General features: G+C 42.3%; 1 protein-coding gene across 1 annotated transcript in view; it reads right to left on the reverse strand.

Annotated features, from left to right (window-relative positions):
- Nucleotides 1–9,207: 9,207 nt before the first annotated feature.
- Nucleotides 9,208–20,308, reverse strand: part of NSL1 (NSL1, MIS12 kinetochore complex component) — a 22,599-nt gene continuing 11,498 nt past the window's right edge. The window contains exons 5-7 of the mRNA XM_019515902.1: nucleotides 16,694–16,748; nucleotides 10,991–11,058; nucleotides 9,208–10,300 (exon numbers count right to left, since the gene is read on the reverse strand). Of these exons, the coding sequence (XP_019371447.1) occupies nucleotides 10,028–10,300; nucleotides 10,991–11,058; nucleotides 16,694–16,748 (396 nt within the window). The 3' untranslated portion in view covers nucleotides 9,208–10,027. The remainder of the gene's footprint in view (nucleotides 10,301–10,990; nucleotides 11,059–16,693; nucleotides 16,749–20,308) is intronic.

Here is a 20,308-nt window from a genome sequence, read left to right on the forward strand (position 1 = left end):
CTTGCACACACACACCTGGCTTCTCTCAGCAGCGCCCTGCGGGGCTGTCTCCCGCCGGCACCCACCGGGGGCTTGACTCAGCCCCTGCGCCTCAGGGCAGCAGCCGTGTCTTGCTGCTCCCTCTTGGCAGTCCAAGCAGACAGAGCAGGGCCCGGTCAGCCCAGCCCCCCAGCAGCTGTGGTGCCGCAGGAGTCGTTGCCCTGTGTCTGAAAGGCCCTCGAGGTGTGAAGTTGGGGTGCTCCACAAGGGCCCCGCAGCACCCTGGCAGGGGGCCCTGGGATCCTTTCAAGGGTGTTGTGGTGCAGGGTGCCCCACCACCGGGTGAGCCCTGTGCAAGCCTGATTCACAAGAGAAGAGAAACCCAGAGATTTCCAATAGGAACCCTTAGGGTTCAAGCATTGAGCCCTGCTGGGACCCTTCACAGACTTCTAGGGCATGAGGACTAGAAGGGCCCTTGGGAGGGCACCTATTCCAGCCCCCTGCTCAGAGCAGGACCAACCCTGGCTACATCATTGCAGCCAGGGGAGTAGGAGGTTTAGTCATGACTTAAAAATCTCTGAGGATGGCGATTCCACCGCCTCTCTGGGTTGCCTGGCCTAGTGCTTCACCACCCTCCTAGCAAGAAAGTTCTTCCTAATATCTAGCTTAAACTTCCCTTGCTGCAGCTTGAGCCTATTGCTGCTTGTTCTGTCATCTGCCACCACCAAGAACAGTCTAGCTCCATCCTCTCTGAAGCCACCCTTCAGATAGTTGAAGGCTGCTATATCCCATCCCAGTCTTCTCTTGCCCAGTTCCCTCAGCCTCTTCTCATAAATCATGTGCCCCAGCCCCCTAGTCATTTTCATTGCCCTCCACTGGACTCTCTCCAATTTGTCCACATCCTTCCTATAGCGGGGGGCCCAAAACTGAACACAGTACTCCAGATGTGGCCTCACCAGTGCCAAATAGGGGGGAATAATTGCTTCCCTCAATTTACTGGCAACAAACCTACCAGTGCAGCCCAGTATGCCATTAGCCTTTTTGGCAACAAGGGCACACTGTTGACTTATAGTCAGTTTATTGTCTACTGTAACCCCCAGGTCCTTTTTTCTGTAGAGCTGCTGCTTAGCCAGTCATGCCCAGCCTCCAGTCTTTCAGGTTTCTTTGCAACAGGCTTGCTCTAGTATTTTTCTATACTCACAAAAAAGAAACACAACTGAAAACAGAGCTGGCAATTTCCAGCCTAACAAGTTGCAGACCCCCTGCGGTTAGCTAGTCACTGTGTCACTTGGCACAGTTGGCAGTTGGAGGCAAATCAAGTCTGGTGGCTGAAAATGCAGCTAGTTAGTTAAAAGATTGAGAACAAGTTACTCCACATCCCTCACGGAAGTAATATTTATAGCTGCAATGTTTAAACAATACTGAGTTTGTCTCTTAATCTTCAGGCTACTATTCAAATGTGAACCCTTTCCTCCTCAGAAAGGGGAGAAGGACCAGCACCACTAGCACTCTTTGCAGTGTCCTACAAGAAAGCATTGACTCGTTATACTTTTTGAAAGAAAGGTGGTAAGTGCCTGCCTTCAGGAGAGGTGGTTCCAGCTTGCAAAAGCTGGGTGGAAGGAGATGCCACCTGTAGGAACAGAGTAAGGTACCAAAGCCTCAGTTAAAACGGCCATGGATAGCCATACTGCATATCTACATACAGAAACTAATTACCCGACCCATCATATGCTATTTTGCTCAACTTTGAAATTAATAGGCTCAAATCCAACAAATATATATTTTATGGTATGTTAATTATGTTATGTGTGTGTATTATATTTTCACATGTACACACACACAAATAAATATGTAAAGTTGCAGGTATCCTATCATTCTGATTTAATTGGGTACTTCCACATTTTCTAGTTTTCCCTGGGCTTTCCATTTGATTAATACAATCTAAATTAATCTCAGATTATGCAATTTGCCAACCAATGTAAAAACCAACACCCCTTTCTTTGTAGAATCTAGCCTCAGGAAGGGACTCTGGAAGTCAGAGAGAGCAGGGGTATGACTCTAGTCTATCAGTTAGGGTATTCCCCAGCAAGATCTGGGTGCAATTTTCTGCTTCAAGAATGGTTTATATTAAAGAATCATCAGTTAAAATGCATTAGCAGTCCTTAAACAGGGACTGGAAATGATGAGTGTCTGTTCCCGGGGGGGGGGTCCCCTAACCACAAGACTATGGTGGTACTTTCACCCTCTTTCATTGCCCCAATTAATCTTTAATTATGTAAAGTGGCACAACTTCAGCAACTGAGAGTGCTTATGCCCTAAGTTAACAGCCTCTCCTAGGAGACAGGGGCTAGGATCTCCCTTGAGCAGAAGCATGAACTTGAACCCAACTCACAGTGAACTACTGGAAAAAGGGAAGCAGAATTAACACAACCAGCACCCCCTGCAGTGCCCCACAAGAAAGAATTGACCCCCCTTTTGTGCTTTTTGACAGAAAGGCCATAAAGTGCCTGCCTTCGGGAGAAGTAGTTCCAGCCTGCAAAAGCTGGGCTGGGACCAAAGTAGGGCACCTAAGTCCCAGAAAGAGGCAGGATTAAAAATGGACCCCCGTCTTTAGCATTGTCTGTGGGCTAGTTTGGACATCCTGTTCTCAGGTACCTAATTCAGTGATCTGACTTCCATAATGCAGACCAGGTGCCCAAGTACCTTTGTAAATCTGGATCCCGGTTTGGATCCTGGTCCATGCCTCAGTTCTCCAACTGGAAAACAGAGATATGAGCTTTTTCCTATGGCAGCATGCATAGATTGAAGGTTGTGAGACTTAATAATCTACTATAATAATCAGAGCCAGAGGAGTAGTTACAGCAGACACCAAGACAGCCCAGCTCTTTTTGCTAACTTGCTATATTGGTTGGACAAGATGACTGCTTTCATTTTATCTGCTTGTAAAATGGGAATCATAACAACATAAAGCTGTATCAAGGTGGGGGAAGAAGGGAGGGGGTCAAAGAAGAGCTTTTGTTGAGGTATTTTAGAATCTCAAATGACTGATCCTTTACTCACCATCAGCCCAGTCACAACATCTGGGATACCAGCACAGACTGCGGGAGTTTCTGCCTTCTTTTGTAGCTGGGTGCACGGTCCTCTACTTTGGATCTCTTGACTCTAAAATCCTAGCCCTTGCAATGGCAGGACATCAACAGTACTTTTGTCCCCCTGCTTTAACTGTGGCAAGTGAGAGTAGTTTTTGATGTTTCAGGCATTGTGCCTGGTACTTGTACTAAGAGGAAGGCAGAACCTCCCATGGTCCATACCAATGACCGTGGGGTAAAATTCCTTCCAATCCCAAATATAGTGACTGGTTTGATGCTGAGTAGAGGAACAAGGCACTCTAATCAGGAACCTTTGGGGTTTTTTTTACATCCCAACAGTACTATTCGCATATCTTGTCAAAATCCCCAGCTGTAGCTTCAACTACCGCTCAGTACTTCTGACAAAGGCAAAAAAAAAATCAAAAAACAAAACACAACAAAAAAACCAACACCCATAGCAACAAGATGGGAGAAATTATCTTCCCAGCCCCACATGGTGACTTGCAATACTCTGAAGCCTAATAAAAAGCCAGACACCTGCCACCCTACACTGTAATTTAGGGACCACAAACAACTCTGTGCATCTCATGCCTGGATTGGAGAATCAGAGCCCTCTTCCATCCTGCTATCCACTTAATAAACTTATTGCAGCTCCTTTAATCTTCTTTCATAATCAAGGCAGTTGTGAAGCTTCAGTTTCCTGCTGCTGAGCACAGTCCCATCCATTTTTCACCTGGCCTTCAGAGCTTTTCTCATAACCTCTGAGTAATGTGTGGGGGTGGAGGGTCCTCTTCAGATTCCAACTATTTCAGTTAATGATTTCATCTAGCTTCAGCATCTATGACTCTAAGATAACAGCCTTTCCAGCAACTGTTCTGAAAATGTGCACATAAATACCAGGAAGATTACTTGGTTTATATTTAAGACTCCCATGTCCGTGGCAACCACATTTTGCTAACTTTCTCTTGCTAATAGGGTTTTCGGTTGATAGACCACACGCACTACAGAAGAAAGGTTCAAAATGTGGGTAGCAAATTGAGAATTACCAGCTACCTAGAGGCTAGCTACTTTATCTGCTTTTAAAGATTTTGACTTAATGAACATGCCAACAAGCAATACCTGTACTCCACAACTTTTTTGTTCAAATTTATGAGCATAACTGCTGTGCTGGAAAGCTAGTGGCTTGCAGTAGATCCAAGTCAGGCTTGTTTCAAGTTCTGCTTGACCTGGCTGAGTCACATAATAGAAGGACCCAAAGGGACCTGTAAGGTCTTCAAGGCCCCTGTCATGGGCAGGAGGTAATTGGGCTCAAATGAGCTCAATGAGGTGCTTGTCCAGCCTCCTTTGGAACACCTCCAGGGATGGTGACTGTACCACCTCTGCTGGGAGTGTGTTCCAGATTCTAGATACCCTTGCAGAAAAGAAGTTTTTCCATATATCTAGCCTCAATTTTTCCTCGATTAGCTTGTGCCCATTGGTCCTTGTCCTCCCAAGGGGTACCTTTCTGAAGAGTTGCTCCCCTGTATCTTGTTTACCCCTGACATACTTGTAGGCTGCTATTAAGTCACATCTCGGCTTTCATACTCAGACTGAACAAACCCAGTTCCCGGAGTCTCTCCTCATAGGACCTATTCTCCAGGCCCCTAATCATATGGGTGGACCTTCTCTGTACCCTTTGTAGCTTATCCTTCCTGAAGTGTGGTGCCCAGACCTGGTCAGTGTACTTTCAGTCAGGTATAGCTATACCATTGCTGTAATCCAGACTTCAAGCACCAACCAGTCCTTCAGAATTTGAGCAGGAGGTAGTTTTCTAGGGGGGGTCCCCACAATCAGCCTAACAGATGGTTCTGAACAAGGAACAAATGATGTTCCTAGAAGCAGATTTTTTACAACTTTCTGACTAGCATTAAAATACTCTACCACCTCTGTAAAAATGCAAATGAAACTGTACTGTGAACTGGAATGATGGTTTTAGCCCAAGCTTCTTGGCAAAGACTTGTCAGATAGAAAGTGAATCCAGAAAGCAAATCATACAGTCCACAGTACAGCAGCAATGGATGTTTACGAAGCGTTGACCGCTATAATTTACAGGCTAGATTGTCCATAAAGAAACACTGATAGGGCTGTTTTGCAGACTGCAAAGCAGAATCAGTGCCTCTTCCCTCTATACTTTCATATTTTCAGAAATCCCAAGAAAATCTCATTTAAAGTTCATCTTTATTTTAAACTTTGAGATGCCTTCTACCTCCCTTAAGATACTGCTACACCTTTACTATTGAAAAAACAGGATTTTTGCTTAAAGTTATGTATTAAAAAAATGACAGGTATGCCTGCCATAAGAAAGTATTGTCAGGGCAGGAGTCACCAGATGGCACTATTACATGAACTGAAGTTATTTTTCTTAATATGCAAGACCAGCCTAGCTAGCCTTTGGAAAAATGCTGAATTGCTAGATTCATGATGCAATGTTTGCTAACGGGGTGGAGAGCTGTGGCAATCAGTTGGAGCATTTTGCTTCCTGCCTTACTCTTTTCAGTAAAAGTCATTTTGCAACGAGTTACTTCTTTATGAACTGTGCTTTGGTGATTGAGTGGAGATTTCTGAACAAAGAAAATGAGTTTACCTGTGTGCCATGTCTAACCATCTCTTCAAGAAGCCATAGTGCAGGAACAAGTTAAACAAAGCATTTACTCAGACCTTGCATCACTTATTTTTCCAATGGGACAGGTTCTCAAGAGGAATTAGCGACAAAGAAATAAAAAAAATGCATGGGCACAAAAATCCAGTATGAGGTAGGTGATTGTATAGAATTCATAAGTTTTATTAAGGAAAATTCCAGACATCTGATGTAATACCAATTTCACCTAACTTGAAAATAAAAAAAGTCTGAATCGTATGAGGTTGCAGTAAGTGTATGCTTCAGCCACTAGTCTTAGTAGAGTTCAACTCACCATGTGACCAACTCTAATGGGAGCTTTTTGGCATCCCTGCTGCTAAGCATGCCTCAGAATTATCAAGACATCCTGAAGTTCATATGAGGCCTCTGCTCAGGTTAGTTGTTACTCAGGGGACTGAGCTTTAGTTTATTAGATTTTCCCAAACACCTTTTGCTCAATGAATACAGCCACACTCACCTCTGGTCTCTTCTTCCATTTGACTCTGTAACTTCTTTCAATCCACTTCTTAAGTTTGGATTAAAAACATTAGCTTAGAAGGGGCCCTTTAAGGGAGGGGCAAGATCCAGCAACCCACAGAGCCACTGGATCCATCTTACAGACACGTGGCTTCAGTGGCATTTGGCAATGGGAGCTTCTCTCCTGTCATAGCAGGGAGAAGTGGCAGTGGCTGGGTTTTACACTTGCCCACATCTGACCCAGCCCACAGTCCAAGTTGCCAACTGCTACTCTAAGGCCATTGAATCATCTTCTATGTTTGCAGACAGACATTTATCCAAAGGTCCACAAGATCACCCACCAGGACCACTCACACACCATAGCCATGAAGACACATGAAGATAAATGCTACAATATGCTGTAGGTAATGAGCAGGGGAGACCAGGGCACCAAAAATGCTCTGCCAATGCAATGGTAGGGAATTGGTTAGGTCATGTGGCTAGATGACTCAAGACAGAGGACCATATTCCATGCTACAAAAACAAAACAAAAAAAAAGCACCTATGGTCCTTGCCAATCTAACTGTGCCAATGTTCCTTCCTGATCCCAAATCTGGCAATCAATGTGGCCATGATAAGGCTTCTCCAGCTACATAAGTAAGAGATTTAATTTCTAAGTACTGATAAAGGAACGAGCACAAAATCCCACTTGTAGCTATGACCAATGTTCAGATCTCCACAGGAAGGCGAAAAAACAACAACAAAAGACCAAACAATCATTTGTAAAAATAATAACAATAACAATAAAACTTCCTGGCCCCTACATATGACTAGCACATGGAGATCCAGTCACCTTTCAAGCCTAACAACAGGATACATTTTGGAATCTACATAGAATAGGTACTATCCCCTTCATAAACTTACTGAGCTCCAGCTTGAAACAATTCAGATTCCTTGCCTTCAAAACTCCTTATTTCTTTTTGTTCTAGTGCACCAGACATCCATTTTCACTTCATTCAAATCTCTCAAGGAAATCAACAAAAATTAACCCATGTCAATAGGGTGCCTCCATCACCTTATTTTATAAAATGTGCTTCAAGATACCCCCCCTTTGGTTCTCCTAAGGCAGGAGTGTCAAATTTGCCTCGTGCCCCAGGCTAAATCCAGACCATAGGGCTTTCTGTGGGCTGGATACAGCCCAAGGCAAGGGGGGCTGTATTCCACTGCAGTGCCACATGAGAAGCATGAGCTGCCCCTCCTGTTGTGCAATCCCCCCTGCTGCTACCATCACACCAATGACCATCCCCCTGCCATTGCCGCGTGAGCTGTGTGGGCTGCCTGAGCCACAACCATGGTGTGGGCTATTACCCTCCCCCACTACAGCTTCTGCATTAGCAGCGTAACCTCCCTCCTCCTGCAGCATGAGACACTTGGTGCCACCACCATGTGGATGATCATCCTCCCCAGTGCTGCCTGCCCGAGACCCCCAGTGGTAAAGCTCACCAGGCCTCCTGCTATGTTGTCCTGTCTCTTCTGTTAAACCTGTCCTAGTAGATGCTCAGACACTGACAGATGCCAGTACAAAACCCTGAGAAACAATTCTTGTATATTGGTCCTACATGTAGAAAGCAAGGAGTTAGATCAGTATTCTGTTTAGCACTAAGAATGTGTGGGGATCTTGAAGGACATAAAGGATAATTGGGGTGGGGCTGGTTTTCCCATTCCCACCAACTAGGACAATACTGCATAATGTCAATGGATTGCTGTTCTAGCTTCTTTTTGTGTACTAAAGCAGGGGTGTCAAACATACAGCCTGCAAGTCAGACCTGATCCATGGAGCTGCCCTATCCAACCTGCTGGACTACCAGTGGGGCACTAGAAACTGGTGGGGGGGGAGGGGGACATGGCTGGGGGGAGTGGCCACAGAACAGGTCCCGTGGATATGATAATCAGTAGCAGGAGGGTGAGTGAGGGTTGATGCAACCCCAGTTGTCTTTCAGCCACATTGCCTGCTGTCACTACCATGGTTTTCTTCCCCAGCCACCAGTCTCTGCTGTGTGCCTTGTGTTGGAGCCAGAGCTACAGTAGCTGTCATGGCATGGGGGACACAGTGGCTGCAGTTCCAGCTCCAGCATGAAGCACGTGGTAGAGGCTGGTGCCTCCCAAGGGTATCCTGGATAGGAGCCAATCCTGCCACAACCATGTATTCCAGGTTGGAGCTGGAACTGTGGTTACCACTTCCACATGCCCCAGACTAGATTTGGCTTGCAAGGAGCCCTGCTGTGAGTCTGACATACCTGTGCTAAAGTAATCTCATACCTTTACTCATCCCAGTCCTGCCTCTCTCACTTCTGGCTAGCAGTGGTTCTGCAAGGACAAATAATCTAAATGGTAATGTTACCTAAATCAAAGTTTAAACATGCAATTGCAGAAGTACAAGTATGCTAACCTACTAGTTACTTCATACTCCAAGATTGGATAACTACTCTTAAACTGGTAAATAAACTAGATTCAAACTTCAGACCATTTTATTTTAATTGGCTTACCTGCTTTGTTTAAAAGCTGACACTTATATTTACAAATATAGAAATCACAAGTTAGACATAAAAACAGTGTTTATGTACATATATTAAATATACATACTCTCATTCCATGACAAATTAATTTTTTAGTTAAATATTTTATCAGATCTAGAATTTAACCCAAATTTTCTTAAATATTTCTAGTCTCTTGGAAGCTAAGCTTTCCCTCTTACTGAAGTCAACTTGATCAGAGAAATTCTTCGAGAACAAGTTACCTTATAAGGAAGCACTTCACGTTACAGAAATTAAGCTTGTATTGCAAGCATATGTAATCAGTAGCCAGGAAGCTGTATACAGCTTTGACTGCAAAAACATTTAATATAAATTAAAGATGTCATGTCCAATTTAATATGCTGCAATTTTCTTGTTTTACGTACACACACACACATATATATATATATATATATATATATATGCAGATACTCTACAGCTCAATATTCATGTCTTTGTATTCTAAATTCTTTAAAAGACTAGTCAAATATTTTATAAAGGCAAATACATACATAATTCTAAATCAGAATCCTCAAACCTGAGCCTATATATGCAGTTATGTCAAAGATGACACTGGAAGGGGTCTCACTTTTTGTCAATGTACACTACTAGCAAAAAAAAAATGCATTAAAATTTTCACTGATTTGGCGGATTTAAAAAAAAAGCCAAACCAATCCAATTTTAGTATAAAGTTGACTAGAAAATGCATTTTTTCCAATTGCATCTGAATTTAATAAATCAAAACTATATCTTCTATGTAAAGATTATGCTTTGATATATCTTAAACATATGTACTCAACACATAAAGCAAACAGCAGTCTGGATAAATATATGGAAAGCTGTTTTATAATGGTCTAAGGCTCGTTCTTCAATCTTTTCCTATTAATGCTTAACTTGACGCACAAGTAATCTCAATCAATGCAAAAGGACTATTGATGATGCATAAAGTCAAGCATGTACATGAGTGTGACACATCTGAGCCAGAGTCTAGTCCTGCAATAAATGGCTAATCCATAAAGTTTCCAATTCTGAAGATAACAAAAAATTGTCTGTTGGGAATATGAGCATATGCTAAAATGGATATTACTGTATATTATTATTATAGATATGCTCAGGTTTTCATACAACTAGGAAATATGACATGAAAAATGAAAGGCTACATCCCTCTTATAAAAAACCTTATAATTTACCGTTGGAAAAGCAAACAGTTAAACCATACAGTGGACAAAAGAAGAATACGTTTTCAAGCTTGAAAATAAGTATATAAAAAGCTTTCATGTATTCAGACTAATTCTCTTTCGTCGCAATGGATAGCATGCTAACTGTATTGCATCTGAGGGTCTCCTCCTTTTCAGCACAGAATTTTTCTTGGCAGCAGTGTCTGTTGGTGTGATCTCCACTTCTGTTATGAGGCTTTGGATTTTATTTTCTTCCTTAGCTTTACAACCAGCAAAAACTTCTTGTCGGAGCTTGCACAGTTCCAAGACTGGTTGCAAAGCTAGTGCTTGGGAAAATCCCTCTGCTCTTTCTATCAGTGCTGGGAGAGACTACAAACAAAAAGACACACAAACACCAAAGAAGCATGCATCTCAAGTTACAGAATAAAACCAATCATGGGTAGAACAGAAAAATAATTAATTAATAACCATGATGTGTCTATAAGCTTTAACATTCTCCAACCTCAATACAAGCCTTTGAAATTATAGGTATGAATTAAAAAACACTGATCCACAGACCTTTAGCAGATCATGTACGGAATTTCCATTGTAGGTTTAAAGACTAAACAAAAAAACATTTGAATAGTTTATGAAGAAGAGGTATGGCATTTCAAATTTCCATCAAGAAAATAAAATGTTATGGAGGCATTTTATAAGTACCAAACTTCCACAAATATTAGATTTTCAAAGACAAAAATGTATTGTAAATCACTACACTGTGGACACAGACACATTTGTTATAAGCTCTTCCTTGCAAGTCTTAAAAAGAAAAAAAGCTTAGAGCCTTAAAAAAAAAAATCAACCTTCTCTTTAGACTACTGCAGTTATCTCAGAGGGAGATAGTGTCACAAATCATTTCATGAGTACAGGAGGTGGATTTTTGTACAGAAAAGTAGTTACAACTAATAAGTACTGCTGCTTCATCAGGTTGTTTTGCAACAAAATAAATAGTATGTTGAGAGTAAAAGGTAACAAAAATTACAACTAAAATCTGTGCCTTCTAGCTGGCACAGATCTTACCTTCATTGCTTCGCTAATTTGTTTTGATGTCACTCCTGTTACTTGCCTCAGATCTGCCATGCAATTAGCTGTAAAGAAGCATACACCATATTTTTATATTACTCCAAAAGCATAAAGAAAAAGAGGGCTTCTCTACCACTCAGAAGTGGAAGGTAGGAGAAGGGAAGGAAAGAGGACACTGGAACACCAAGGGTAACTATAAAACCACTAAAATGACTGAACATATAATAAGCCTTAAACATTTTGTGATTCTATATTTTCATAGAAAAGGCTATTATGAAATCAACTGCTCTGCAAGTTTAGTAAACTCAATTATTTGATAGATCATCTAGCAACCTAGTTTTTAAAATATGTGTATCTTGGAATATGCAAATCCTTTCTCCAGGATTCCCAGTGGCTGGAGCATCAAAAAGCATGGGGCAACAGATAAAGCCAGTATTAAATCACAGAATATCGTCCAGCCCTTTTGCACAGTACCCCTATTCAAAGAGCTTCCACAAGCTATTAACAATTTTTCTTCATTCAGGAAGAGAAAGAAACCCAAAAACATTTAAAAAATACAAAAGAAAAAATCCTCAGTCATCTAGTCAGCCATCAGCCCCACTAGCAGTTAGTATATACACATATTTACAGAACTGTAATTGAACTGGTGTAAGATCTATGGCCGCTTATACATGTGCCTGTTGCCTGGACACACTGGGGCGCACACAGTTAACTGAGCCTGCTGGGGCATGCTAATTAGCACACTACAGCAGCCTCAGCACCACATGTATTCATTGTCTCTATGCTTCAAAATGGTGGTGGGGGTGCTTTAACTAAAACTCAAACAAGCTTTCATTAAAGCATGGGATGCTGAATACACGAGATGCTGCAGGTGCTTTAATCAGACCGGCTGCCAAAACCCGCTCTAATTAAAGTGTCCCACCCCAATTCCAGAGCATGTGTAAAGATACCCTATGGCTCTAGGGTCTTTGGATGCATGCAAGCAAAATGAGAAATATTTGTTATTCACTACCCTTCTTACTCCTTTCTTTGTCTCTTATCTTAAATTGCTCTACGAGTAATAAGGAAAATACATTCTCAGATTCTGTGACTGAAACGCCCTAAATATAACAAAATACCAGACAAAGTTTTAGTAAGCAAAGGTACTTCTTGAACCCAAATAATTCAAGGCACACATGAGCTCGCTAGAAAAATAGTTCTGATTTACCTATAGGACTTGTGCCCTATGATTGCATACAGGTTGATCCAAACATATTGTGGTATCATCTTGTACATGGTCTCTAAACCCCTTGCCTTATTCCTACCAAACCTAGACTGCAGGTCCATGATTCATTTACCAACTTTCAGTTCTCAGTTGCAATGCCATATGCTAAGTTTTAAATGTTGCCATTAGTAGGCTTGTTAATCTTTCATGTTGCAATAGCTCCTGTAGACATCAACTATACCAGGACAGGGAAAAATAAAGCAAGGTTCCAACCACAGCATACAAAGATGCTTGTGGATGGGAGAAAGGAAGGAGAGAAGACTGTTACAAATAAAGCATTAAGATATGTTCATGAAGTTAGAAAGAACTCATTGAACAGGTCAGAAAATGATAAACATAAGTGTGAAAACATTAGTGGTGAAATGTCAGTGAAGGTTTTACACAACCAGACTGGCAATACTCATCATTTGCATCTACAACTAACTGTTGCCATCCAGCAAAACTCAAACAGCAAATGCCTTACCAGAAAAGTTAAGAACTTGTTATACAAAATGGGAAGTTATTGGATCAATTTGGAAGAAAGGGAGAGAGGAGCTCAGAGGAGGTTAAGTGATACCATAGATACAGGAAAAGCTTTCATCTTATACTGCTATAGAAGTTATAACAGGGTGAATGAAAGGGAGAACTATCCTGAAGGGACACTACAGGTAGAGACCTAATTTGGTGCTGTATCTAGGTCTCTGGCAGCACAATCCAGAAATGGCAAAGTATGCCAAGATAACATGATTATTCAGACTCTGGGAGGAAGATGATCATTGAACAGCGATCCCTCAAACCAAATAAGGATAGGTTGGTTATGAACAGGACAACCTGTCTGTGATTGAGTGTTTGATGACAGCCTACAGTGACAAAAAATTGGTGAATGGAAAGCCTCCCCAGTTGTGAGGGAAAAGACAAAAGCAACTACTGGAGATGCCCAGAGGTAGTCAGAAAAATCTGTGCAAAATGCCACTTTAAATTATGCAGTATGAAGAAGATGAACTTTACATGGAGAGTATTATATTCCTGTGTTCTAGGCTTCCCAAAACATAGGGAAATGAAAAAAGGAAATGAAAGGTATTGAGTAATCTAAACATTTTTGGTTTCTGGCCACTGCACTTACTAAACTGGGACGTACGAACTTTCCAGAGACTATGCAAATACTAAAACTGAGCACGAACCATGTGTTTTTGGTTAGTACTTTGCTACTATTTAATACTAAAGAATTATGCAGAACAGACTCCCTGTCTCTCAAACAGTTTATGTCAACCCATGCTGAAAACCAGCCCCATTACTGAGAAACTCCCACAAAGTTCTTTAGTTCCTGCTGGCTCCTTTGCAACACATGCGGGCATTTTTGGAAGCAGTGTCTCTTCTCAGTCACAAAGAGGAAATGCTGCCTAAAGTCAGACCAGAAACCTGCAAATTGGAAGCTTCTAGCTACTCTTCAGTTCAGTCATACTTGCATGTTTTTATTTATTTAAACATTTTCGCATTTGTGAATGAGATAGCAAATTACAGCAAAAGGCTTTGTAATCACAGTATTCCCAGCTCACTATATTCAAAACCCTTTCACAGAATCATAGAAAAGTAGGGCTGCAAGGGACCTCCAGAGGTCATCTAGTTCAGCACCCTGCTCGAGGCAGGATCATCTTCATCCAAACCATCCCATACAAGTCCTTGTCTAAGACACTGAAAGAATCCTCCAGGTTTTAGTCCCAATAAAAGCACTGGCACATACCAGTCAAAATCCCTAGTTTTGGCTGCAGTCAACCCCCAGTGGTTCTGAGGAAGGTGAAAAGAAACCTAACAACTGTAATAACAGAAGGGGAAAAATTTCTTCCCAGCCACATGTGGCAACAAGCAAAGCCCAGAAGCACGGGAAAAACGAACACTTTCCATTCTGCTCTGCAACCTGGGGACAGCAAGCATAATTCCACACATCACATCCTCTTATGGACAGCTAGAACTCTCCTTTCTGTATCCCCTCCATAAACCTTTTCTCAGCTGCTTTAATATTTTTTCATAACTAAGCTTGTTGAGCTCTGCTTTATTCTCCTGCTGCTGAGTGTGGTCTTCTCCAATCTCCACCTGTTCTAGGCCACAGAGCTCTTTTCATCAACTCCCAGTGATCTGTATGTGTATGCATGTGTGTGTTGGGGAGGGTGTTTTCCTGGGCTTCCAACTATTGCTGTTTACTGAGCACTCTAGCCATACCTACTTCTCAACCATCCTTGATCAATGCTTATCCAACTTCTTGAACACCTACAATGATGGAGATTCCACAACTTCCCTACGCAGTCTATTCCACTGCCTCTCTTTTCTAACAGTGAAATTTTTCCTGACCACCAACTTAAACTAACTTTGCTGAAACTTCCATGGTATGCATCCTGTTCTCTAAAGCAATGGAAGAAAGGCGTTCTCCCTCCTCTCTGCCTTCATATTTGTCTTTAAATACCTGAAGACACCGCTTCAGATATCTGAAGACTGCTATCATATCTCTTTTTAATAATCATCTTGTCCACAAGCTAAACATGCCTATTTTTTGCAACTTCTTCTCATATGGTTTGCTTCCAAGCCATTTCTCTTTTCTGTTGCCTGCCTCAGAAGATTGCACCATACTGTTGGCCTTCAGAATTGTTGGTTCTTGACTACAGATTCAACATACTCGATTTGTAGAGTACATTAGCTAATACAATAAGTAGGGACCTACTGAAATTGCAATGGAAGTGGGCTGCACAGTGGCTCCTTTAATCTTGTAGTTGCCCCCATATGTCCCCCGCTGACTGGGAAGGGGAAAATCGTGGTTTTAAATATGGCACCATTTTTGCCTTCCAACTGGTCAGCAAAAAACAGTGGGGTTGCCAGGGCCCCTCCACCAAATCAGTGGAAGAAGGCAAAAATGGTGCCCTTATTTAAAACCACAGTTTTTGCCTCCCAGCTGATCAGGAGCAAGTAGCAGGGCCCCTCCACCAAAGCGGGGGGGATGCACAAAGGAAACTGCAAGATTATGGGAGCCACCATGCAGCCCGCTTCCATCATGATTTTGGTAGATCCCTAACAATAAGTTTGACAACAGACAACACTTTCTGCTTTACTTGCTACAATTTTACATGACACAGGTAGCACACTGATATTAATATTGTACGGTGCTTATTGTAATTTAAAAATTCAATATTATGGACATGAAATACTGAAGGATAACCATGTCTAAAAATGCATTCTTTGCTTCTTTACTTCTTTTACAGATCAGCCCAGCCCTGGCTGTTGCTGGGAATCAAATGGTTGTGAAGCATTTCTAGGTCTCACAAAGCATAAATAATAGGCCAGATAGGAGTGGTCCCTTTGTGGGCTGGATCTGGCTGATAGACGCAATCCAGTATCCAGGGCAGGTCCACACCCAGAGTAGCCTCTCCCAGCAGTCTGACAGGAGGCAGGGGGCAGCTCAGTCTCAATCCAGCTACGTAAGGAAAGGGGGCTTGGCCTGGCCCCAATCCAACCCTACAGGGAGGAAGGGTGAGGGGGGTGAAGGGGGTTGACCCATCCCTGATCCAGCCCTGTGTGGAAAGGGTCATGGCCCAACCCCATGGGAGGAATGGAGTGTGGGCAGCCTCAATCTGGCTGGGTGGAGGAAGGCATGAACCAGTTTCAACCTGGCTGGGCAGAGGAAAGGAGGCATAACTTAGACCTGCAGGGGGAGAAGGGGGCATAGGCCAATCCCAAACCAGCTCCATAGGGAAGGGAGTGTGGCGCGGCCCCGATCTGGCGATGTTGGAGGAGGCTCGTGGCTCGGCTCTGACCTGCTGTTCAGGGCTTGGGATTTTGGCAGTGAGGAGAGGTGGTGATATTGACTGCCACTGCTCCCCACCTCTGCCAAATTTCTCGACCCATGGGGAGCCTCACAGGCCAGATTCTAAGGCTCCATGGGCTGGAGGTTGAGCACTCCTTCCATAGTGGATCAAGCCTATCTCATTCATTATCTGTTTTCCAACAGTAGTAACTGAAGACAGAAACCTTGTGTAGTCATGAACTAATGTAACCTCAATTTATAGCTGATTTGGCCTTGAGTAGAGAAAAAATATTAGCATGAAACTTCAGGAAAAGAGAAATGAATGTGTGCTAATAAAGAATGAGGATGCCTAGCTATCACAGGCGCCTATCATTTTGGTCCAATTACAGCCATAGTAAGCATATTTAAATAACTGAGTGCCAAAGTGTGATGGGCAAGCATTTTCATGGGAGATATTATTCATTGGATCAACTACATGGGTGGGACAGACAGGTTTTGAAATGCAGTACTATAATGTAATGCCAACAGAACAAACTAATTGAGAGTCTCCACTCTGACAGTCACACTTGAAAGACAGTAATTTTATGGGAGTTTAAAACCCTGCAGTTGACATTTCAACAAGGTAGCGTTCTTTCCACGCATCTGGACTGATTTGACGGTTACTTACCTTGAGATGGCTCCGGTCTTATCTCTTGTGGCTTTACAACAGGCTTGTAGAGCTTCTGCATGCACAAAAATAAATGCAAATTATTTCATTCTGAACTGTTTTTGCTTTAAGAATTGTTTTAGTCTCTATGTTTGCGCAGTACTCAGCACAATGGAGAGCTACTATCAGGAGGACAGCAGCACAGTTATTAAGAGCAACTAATAGGTTTATAAAACATGTATTCAGTACTGTACAACTAATTTAGAGAACCGCTAGAAAAGATGATATACTCAGCACATTTCTGGACTAATTGTATCTAGTCACGATATTGTCCTGTATTTTGTCAAATTTAGCGTGGCAGAAGAGAGGCTTTCTTGCTGAAGTCTAGACATTTTGGAAGATGCATTGCCATCTGCTGCACAATTTTTGAAAGAGAATAGCATAGCAACTCCTGAAGAACCATTCACGAAGCCTAAACAAAGGGAACATTTATACAAAAAACTACTATTATGACCAGTTGGTATTTGTTCTTTTTCTGTCTTTACAGGTATTTGTGTATGAATGAGAAGAGTCTCTCTCACAACCTGGGTTCTCCTGCTCTGTGACCCTTGCCGTGAATCTTGTGACACAACAGGAATAAGTTGCTGCAGAGATGTATGTAACATTTTAGTGTTATGATTTCACTTCAAGGTCAAGTAAGGAGAGGTTATAAGGTGGAAGAGAAGCTTATTTCATTACCAGCAATCACCACCTACATCATGAACACTAGATAAATACAAGGTAAAAGGTGAACTCATGCATCTTTAAGTTGGGTACAAAAAGTGTTTCTCCCACTGAAAGCCTCTCCCTCAATCCTCTTAAAATTGTGAACAAAAAGCAGTCACTATTGGAACAAAATTCTAATGGCTGAAACATTTTTGTTAGCAAGTCTGGAAATATAGGAGGTGACAGTCCCAGGTCCCAAGTGAGGGAAATGCAACAGGCACTGGTCTCAAGCATTCTCTGACATATTGATGTACAGACTCTCTGGGAGGCTCTTTTCTCTTCACAGCTCTAGAGAGACTGTACCATGACACTTACGTAAAACCTGTTTGGCTATTCTTTGGGAGGAGTGTTATTTTGGAAAATATGGCACAATTCTGGCAGAACAAAACTAACATTCATTGTGCAAAAAATTTGCAGCCTTACTGTATCTCCCAACAAAAATGTAACAGTAGGGCACTGCAAGGTCCTATGGTCCTAACACATCTCTATGAGGTGTACTACTGTTTGACTACTATTAGACTATATGAAACACTACATTCTGGGATGCAGTATTTTAGATTTTTTAAAAAAATATTTGTTTGTCTATTGTGAACTTAATTTTGTTTCTTAGAGATCTAACACAAGCTTCTAAAGCACTTCCTTAACAAATCCTTTCTGCAAATAACAACATCCTCATAATTATTCAGTGATTTACCTTGGGGATCTACCCTCCAGAAAGGGTAAGAATGTCTTAACACTGCAGGTTTCTTTACAGATGAGCTGAAGGACTGAAACCCTGCAGTGCAGACCTTAGGCAGAACTTCCACGGAAACCTAGGCTTGCCCCCTATTACAAAAGATACACGCTGCAACTGAAAGTGTTTTTTTTCACATTTGTACAGCAAGCACTTAAACCTCACATGCCAAGCTGTGTTTTCTAGATGCATGGTAATAAGTGAAAAAAAATCATGCCCCATCTAGTGATAAGTGTACACACCTTGAAGTACCTACAAGCAATTTCCTAGAGTTAGCTTGAGAAACATGCCCTGCACCCTTAGACTGAGACTACTCTAAATAAAGTTATTTCTCTAAAGCCAAGGAAAAATGTACTCATTGGAAACAAAGTAGGAGTAAGGGTTAAGATTATATGCAGATCAAGTATGCACGGTCTATGTGTAGATCAACATGCTCATGGTAACTAGGACTTTCTGAGGAAGAGGAGGGTGGACAAGTCATCAGGCCAACCAGATGCATGAATGGAAAAAAAACTTACTTTTAGCTACTTAACAGGTAGGACAAAAGGCACCTCTGACCTAGAACTAATGCAGTAGTAAAAATAAATTTTAATAGGAGAGATTTAAAATTCATGGCATTAGATATAGCCAGTTCCAGTAACTACCAAAATTATGCCCCAAATCAGAGGATTAATGCATCTATTGATTAAACCATATATCCTTGTTTCTCTGATTATCTGAAGGTTATTATTCCACTAACTTAAAATATGCAAGTAGGCAAAACACCTGGATACTGACTACTACAGAAGGTGCTTAACAGCCTGTAAACTCTGTAACAGCCCACCTGCTGGAGGAAATGGACATTTTGTCCTGAGAAGCACAATGCAGCCAGTCACTGCTCCTCATAATGGCTGGTGACAAGTTGAATAAATGTGACTCATGACTTGCTGTGATTGATCAAGGAGCTGGTACTGTTAAAAATGTGATATTCACGATGTAGGTGGACGGTTTTATCTACAGAACTCCTGCTTTGGAACCATGAGGTTAGCAATTCCATTTCATGAAAGCCCTGACAAACACCATGCCTGCTGACTCAGGAAGAATTAAAGAGCTCTACACACACATATGCACATACACTTTTTCTCTTTCTCTCTCAACATTTTACACTTCTACAGCAGCTTTCTTCCAAAGATTTCAGAGGCCCTGTTTCAGTATTGTATATAACCACATACTGAATTTTAAAGCATAGGGATAACCATTGGAAGCATGTGCTTAAATAACTCAATGAACAGTACCAGAGTGTTAATTCATTACAACTTAGCACACTATAATGCGTATTTATCCTTGATTAACCAAAGGATATACCAATGCAGAGAGTTTGCTGATGACACTAAGATGTGGGGTGAGGTGGGCACACTTGAAGGGAGAGAGAGGCTAACTTCTCTCTCCCTTCAAGTTTGCTTTCAATGGGAGAGAGGCTTCTCCCTTCAAGCCTCTCTCTCCTATCAATGCGAGCTGGAGAGAGAGAGGCTGCAATTAGATTCAGACAGACTACAAAAGTGGGCAGATGAGAATAGGATGGGGTTCAACATAGATAAATGCAGGGTGCTGCACCTTGGCAGAAGGAATCCACAGCATACGTACAGGCTGGGGATTCCCCTTTTGAAAGCACAGAGGCAGAAGGCAAGGAGTGCTAAGGTAAGGAACGGGGGTCCAGACAGTCTCCCTAAACGGGGGGTGGCGCACACAGTCTTGCAAGGCCTTAAATGCCTATATACCAATGCTCGCAGTATGGGGAATAAACAGGAGGAACTCGCCCTCAGAATAGCTAGTTCAAACCCAGATGTCATAGGGCTAACAGAAATGTGGTCGGATTTGTCCCATGCCGGGGCAGTTAGCACTAGGGGCTATAGGCTTTACAGGCGGGACAGAGAAGGACGGAAAGGTGGGGGTGTGGTGCTCTATGTCAAGGAGCACTAAACATCCTCTGCCAGCAGACTGGGGTCAGAGGAAGGGCAGGCTGAAGTACTCTGGGCCAAGATTCAAGGGGGTCGTGGGGACAGCGATTTGACGGTGGGGGTCTACTACAGACCCCCCAACCAAGGGGAGGAGCAGGACTGGGAATTTTCGGGCCAGCTTGCAGAGGCACTTAAGGCAAG

The sequence above is a fragment of the Gavialis gangeticus genome, unplaced genomic scaffold (genome assembly GCF_001723915.1).
Source record: "Gavialis gangeticus isolate Ggan-Ray unplaced genomic scaffold, GavGan_comp1, whole genome shotgun sequence".
Lineage (NCBI taxonomy): Eukaryota > Metazoa > Chordata > Crocodylia > Gavialidae > Gavialis > Gavialis gangeticus.